The sequence below is a fragment of the Antrostomus carolinensis genome, unplaced genomic scaffold (assembly GCF_000700745.2).
Source record: "Antrostomus carolinensis isolate BGI_N321 unplaced genomic scaffold, ASM70074v2 scaffold14458, whole genome shotgun sequence".
NCBI classification, from domain to species: Eukaryota; Metazoa; Chordata; class Aves; order Caprimulgiformes; family Caprimulgidae; genus Antrostomus; species Antrostomus carolinensis.
Genome location: NW_010331001.1, coordinates 11,945 through 18,088, shown reverse-complemented (window position 1 = coordinate 18,088; position 6,144 = coordinate 11,945). Strand labels below are relative to the sequence as shown.

The following is a 6,144-nucleotide window of genomic DNA, read 5'->3' as shown; positions in this document are numbered from 1 at the left end:
GAGGTTATTACCCTTATTATTAACAAAATAGGTTGCCTTTTTTTGTCCTTCCTGAAGAACACTCCATCTTGTTGTCATCTACCAAGGGAAGCTGAGAAAAAGAAGAATTCCCCTGGAGCTCTTGTGCCCACCCCCTCCTCCCTGGCAGCGTTGAAGACCAGAGCAGCTGTGCCTGTGTTCTACCGCCAGCTTCCCTACTTTTCTTAAGGTACCTGGAAGAACTTGGAGCTGAGGTAAGTGTGAGCTTGTCCTTACTCTGCAGTATTTTTTCTTGACCATCAAGATCATACAGCTCCAGAAACACCACAGGCTACAAACCAGGGCTCTGCAACAAGTGGGGGTCTTTCTGCATTAGCTTGTGTTCTCTGTAGCATTCTTTGCTTCACACAGGGGTTTTGGCTCTGCCACCATGGTCGTATATTGTGCTGAGTTCCTGCAAACATTTATCATCTGCTGTCCTTCCAATAAATTGCAGCAAGCTGCACCAGACCAGAGCATGTGAATTTGAATTACAGTGTTTGTAAGCTTTTTTTTTTTCCCCAGTAAATATAGTTTTATAAGTTAAAAAAAAATAAATTAATACTGGTTCATGGCTGTTCTGCATGCAGACTTAGAATTTCAGTGTTTATATAGGCAGGACATGGTCAATAGAGCCCAAAGGAATTGCTGTTGTGATTGAAATATATTTTATGTTGTTAGGTGTAATAGTGCCAAGGAATTGATGAGAAAAAAGCAAATCTGTTGTTCCCTAGGCCTTTACTGAACATTTAGCATGTTATTAAACCACCTGGCTCTCTCTTATCGAGACTGATGCACTCGGGCACCAATAGGTATTACGTATGAGCACTTTATGTACGTCAAGTGTGTTTAAAAGGCAGAGTTCCTCCAAGATCCTGCCCAGAGGGAATGAATCCAACTGACTCAATACTTTTAAATCACATCTTTATAGTGGAGGAAATTCACCCTTTGGTTAGGTTATGGAAGAGAAACATTTTAACTTTAATCACTCCTACAGAGTAAGTTTACACTTTGTATAAGGTATTGCAGTTTGCAGTGTGACAGTGGGTTTCTGCAGTGGAAAAGCTGCCCTGACAAACAACCTGTGTACAGATGATGCAGCTTCTTTGCAGCTACGGTTTCTCTCGGGGAAGCACTTCTCTGACGTGGCCATTGCTTTTTCTGTGACAATGCTCTAAATGGTTTTATCTCATGTTCAACAAATGTTTGAACCAAAACTCATGTAAATTCCGGTTGTTAGGTCAATTTCTCAGCATAGGCTGGATTGCAGGAGAGGTTAATTATGAACCTTTCTAATATAATTAGTTATTGACTAGTGTTTGATAGGCTGAGGTTTCAAAAAAGAAAAAAACACAGAAAGGAGAGACCATTATGAAGAAACCAAAAATGACTGCTTTCTTGTATCACAGGAAATCTTGATAACTCAGGAAATAACTCCTAGTGGAGAATTCTAAACTTCCTAACTTTTCTTTTTCCCTGTTACTCTGCTTGTGACCTGCAACTGAAACTGTTGGCAAATTACTTTTCAGGAGGAACTGATCCAGAGTAACAGAGGAAGAGAGTTTCATTTTTGAAGGTCTCATATAATCATGGAACTTTTACAGCCAGAGAACAACAGAGGGCAATAGATCTCTATGAAACATCACGTCTTCAGCAAGGTTTCCATTTGATGACACTGATGGCAATTTTGGCAGCTCTTTTCACTGCCTCACAAGGATCGTTCAGACACTGCTGAAATGTATCTGTATGGTCTAGGAGTGTCTTGCGGCCCTCTGGTAGCTCAGCCAGCATACTGAGGGTTTTGATTGCACTCAGACGGGCTTTGCTGGTTTCCTCAGCAACCAACTTCAGTAAAGGTGGAATGGCTTCAGCACCCAGGGCTGAGAATCTCCCTGTAGAGAAATAAACTGCTTTTAAATTATCTTATTACATATAACCAACATGCTTTTGAACTGCTGCTTTCTACTCCCTGTCCAGCTCCAGCTCTGAACACCCCAGAGGGTACAGTGCAAAGAGGTAGGACATGCTTTTATTTTGAAGACTAAGGCTAGCTGCCAGCTGTTTATTTTTAAAGAAAAAGATCTTTCTTAGGTAACTTTATCTGCCTTTCACATTATGATTTCATTTATCTAAGAATGTATGAGGCACCAAATGATACGATAATCTACTGGGGGGGGGGGGGGGATTGAGATGCCCTTAAGAACATCCTCTATTCTTTTAATTTTAAAAACACTTCAAACACTGGGATCCACTGCTGTGTTGTCTTTGGAAGCCAGGGGGGCAGTTGCAGAGGAGGCCTGGAACACAACTGCTGTTATTAAGAGTCTTTTATGTCTAATTACTCATTCATCACACTGAAAATTTAGCAGTTAGTATTTTCAGTGTCATGTAAGTTACTTGGGAGAACTACAGACCTTATTAATATTCATGCCTCTCCCAGCTGTGAGAAACTGCCTCTAACCACAAAAGTGTTTCCAGAAAGCAGTGCTCCTCTGTTGAGGACTGGTGAGTCAGAGTGGCTTCAGGTACGTGGATCTCTGTGTGGTCTGGACTTGAATGGAAAACGTTTCTGCTCTGGGGCAGCACTCTGGAGGGAAGTGATGCAGGTGGGGTAGATAAATCACTTCTTGACCTACTTCAGGAGAATGAAATGTGAAATATAGTGTCCCCCCTAGATACTGTGGGAGAGCAACAATAGTTTCTCAAGACAGCTAAAAAGAAATGTACTAATCTCATGGCTTGGAGAGCTTTAACACTATCAGAAACTGAGGAGTTGGGGGGTAGGAGGGGCAAAGGTTTTGTTACTAAATTGCCTTAGAATTGCATTGCCAGAAAGTATCCCAACAGATCTGCCAGTGTCTCTCACCCTGAGGTTTAACAGTAGCAAACATCAGTGCTCCAGCTGCACTAGCTTGGACTTCAGGATCTGTATCTTCCAACAGGCTCACCAGCACAGGAATAACTTCTTCACATACCACGATTTTTCCCTCTGGATGAGTACTGTGCAGAAAAGATGGTTCAGGTGCTTTCTTGAGCTGCGTCTGCTAACCATGCAGCTACCCACAGCTTCTCCCCATGCCTGGACCCCTGCAGCCCTCCTTCTTTCATGACAACAGTGCTGACACAGTTCTCCTCCCTGTTCCCTTTGGAGTCACAATGTTCTGACTGTTAGACAGATGGCAAGCACCACTACCGAGCCACAAAGAAAAGAAAGAGGATGTCTGTCTGTGCCTGGTGTCTGTTAAATCTCCTTGCTGATTCAGTACTGGTGATATTGTATTAACCTCTGTGTGTAGTCAATTTTTTAGGCTATTTTTCTGTGATGTTTGGATTTTCTTTTTATTTTCTATGACACACTGGAGACTGATAGGCAGCAGCATGGAACAGGATGTAGAGTTATATGTGCTGGTGGTGCCGGGAGTGATTTAGTTATAAACCTGGCTGTTGAACCCTATACAGATTTTAAAACCTCCTAAATTAGGGGTCTGCAATTAATTCTTCTCCCGGGTCAATTTTTTCCTCTTTCCAGCCTCTCTAATGCAGGGAATATTTAACATGGCCCAGCTGCTGCAGGGACCTAGAACACAGCTGATGTCCATACTCTAGTTGCATTTCTGCTTTCTTTCTATGACTCATCTTATCTACCCTCTCTTTTCCCATGAGACCACGCTTTGTTACAGGACATTAGGAAGTGTTTTGTGCCAACTGGTATGTAAACTACATGATCTGCAGACCTTTTTAAACTAGACATCTGTTGAGCACTTTTATTACATTTTTATGATTGCAGGACAGTGAACTTAAGTTGCTCCTTTCATCCAGTGTTTGATACACAAATTTAATATAAAGATTGCTTTTTCTGATCCATCACTGACGTATGTAGCAGCCTGTGTTGGAAAACTATTTCTGTCCTCAATCACACTGAAAGTTTCCCAGGATCTTAAATTTTTTGAGAGAGAGCGTTGTCCAAAAAAATAAGGGAGCTAATCCCTGCTTCTCCCTCCATAGCGGACAGAATTTGTTTTCACATTTCTCATGCAAGAATTTTTTCTCAGCAGTGCAGTACCAGGAAAAAAATCCTGATTTCCCTGCCAATACTTCAGACAAATAGAAGGAATGACATTTCCTGATCAGCATCTGCTTTCTTGAGTGATTTATAGCAGTCATGATTTTTAGAAGTCTTCTACCTGTGTGTGCATTCAGGCTGATACTGCTTTACATGTGAAATGTGGCAGTATCAATGTGTAGTGGAACACCACTGTAAACTAATGACACTGATTCACTCATGAAATGAGTGTTTTCTTGGGCTTAAGCATTATAGACAGATCTCTTCTCCTTTACCCAATTTCTAACAGGACCCGAGCTGCTTTGCTCCTGATGGCCGCTGATGGGTGTGTGAGCTTCTCCTTCAGGGCAATAATGGCACCAGTAGCTAGAGCTTCAGAAGCATCCAGGTGTAGAGAGTTGGAGAGTGTATCTAGGATTAGCTCTTGGATTCCATCTGACTCAGTCTTCAATTTGAATACAAGTAAGGGAATCAAACCAGCGTGCAGTATGTCAGCAGCCCCTATGGGAGGAGACAGAGATGAAACATGGGCGAGGTGTGAGTGCATTTACTATTTCCACCTGCACTTTGAATTTCTGAATAAGGTCAAAATACATGTGGTAACTCCTTTCCTTACACAGATGTTGGACTGAGATGGAAACTGCTACAACACTGGTCTGTTCAGAAATGCCACCTTAGCGTTGCTGCCTCAGGAAGCTTCCCCGACAGTCCTCTAAAAACATTGGCCCACATAATAACCAAAATAGCAATTGCTCTGATGTTCCCAGTTTCCCCTACTGTAATATATCTCCCAAAATTATTCTTTCCAGGAAGATATAGGAAATAAATATATATGTCACCTTATATCCAGCCTTTCTAACTGTTCTCAACATGAAGAGGTATTAGGAGAGGCTGAGATGTGAGCCTTTAGAGCTAATACTTTGATTTTTCACTCTGGTTTCTTTGGGGGAAGTCAAGGTTTCGGAAGCTGTCAGCTTCCTCACACATTTCTTTGTAGTACTTCTGTCATGGGGAAATTTTAAATTTTGAGCTTTCCAGCAGCCAGTACTCTGGCACTATCTCCTAAAGGAAACAGCATCAAAGGTAGAAAGATTGCCATTTGCCCTGCAAGTGAGGTCTTTGCTATGAGCAAGCGTCTGGTTTGTACCATTTCTTACACAATATTAAGTCAACACTGAAACAGCAATGCCATGGGAAAGCAGAACGTACTGTCCACGAGTAACTGTGAAAACAAAATTCTCCAGCTGCCTTGTTGCTAAGACTGATTCTTTGGTTGCTAAGAGAAATGTGGCTCCTTTCAAAGTGATTCATATATAGTTAGATAAGGAAGTTTTGTGGATAAGAGTCATCAAGGTATTTTCAAATGAATCCTCACAGTCAGGGATAAAAGGACAAGTGGAAAAGAGATTTTAATGGCCCTTGGTAGTGAGGGAGAAATCCCTCAACTTGACAATCAGGTGGAAAACATGATTCTAATCTAGAGGTTATTCTGTTGTGCGTATTTCTGAGGTTGTGCTGACATTGAATGACTTCGTGCATTACTAACTTATTAGGACCAACTTTACTAATGCAAATGCAGAGAAATGCCTGGGGTGATATTATTACAGCTTTTACTATCTGTGCTACTTTTGGAGGACAGTTGCTTTGAGAATTCAAATAAACAATTCGGGAAAACAGATTCAGACAATTCACTCTTGAAGGCCAACAGCATTTTAAAAAACACGATTTCTCCTTTGTGCCAGAAAGGCAGGAAAGGAAAGTGAAAAATGTTATCTTTGAAGCTGTGGTTCTGTGTGTCAGTAGGTGGAGGGGCTGGCATTTCCATAGTGAAAAAACCCCTCAACCCTGTATTTATGTCCCCTGAAGGAACAAAAAGAAGAAAATTCTCAAGGAGCAGTTCCACCCCTTTCATACTGTCCCCACAGAAGGATGTGATAAAGGAAACCTGCACTATTGGTCTGGCAAAGGACTCTCTTGGAGGGGTCCCCAAGCAGGAGGCAAAGCTTGCAGAGCTGACTCCATCACCCATCAGGAACATCCTTGACAAGCATTACAGGTGTTTG

The 6,144-nt window shown here is 41.8% G+C and overlaps 1 protein-coding gene across 1 annotated transcript; it reads right to left on the bottom strand.

Moving 5' to 3' along the window:
- Positions 1–1,650: 1,650 nt before the first annotated feature.
- On the bottom strand, positions 1,651–4,628 carry LOC104528931 (radial spoke head 14 homolog). The gene is given in 3 exon segments (XM_010173087.2): positions 1,651–1,910; positions 2,885–3,018; positions 4,357–4,628. Coding segments are annotated over 3 exon segments (666 nt in total).
- Between the last annotated feature and the right edge of the window lie 1,516 nt (positions 4,629–6,144).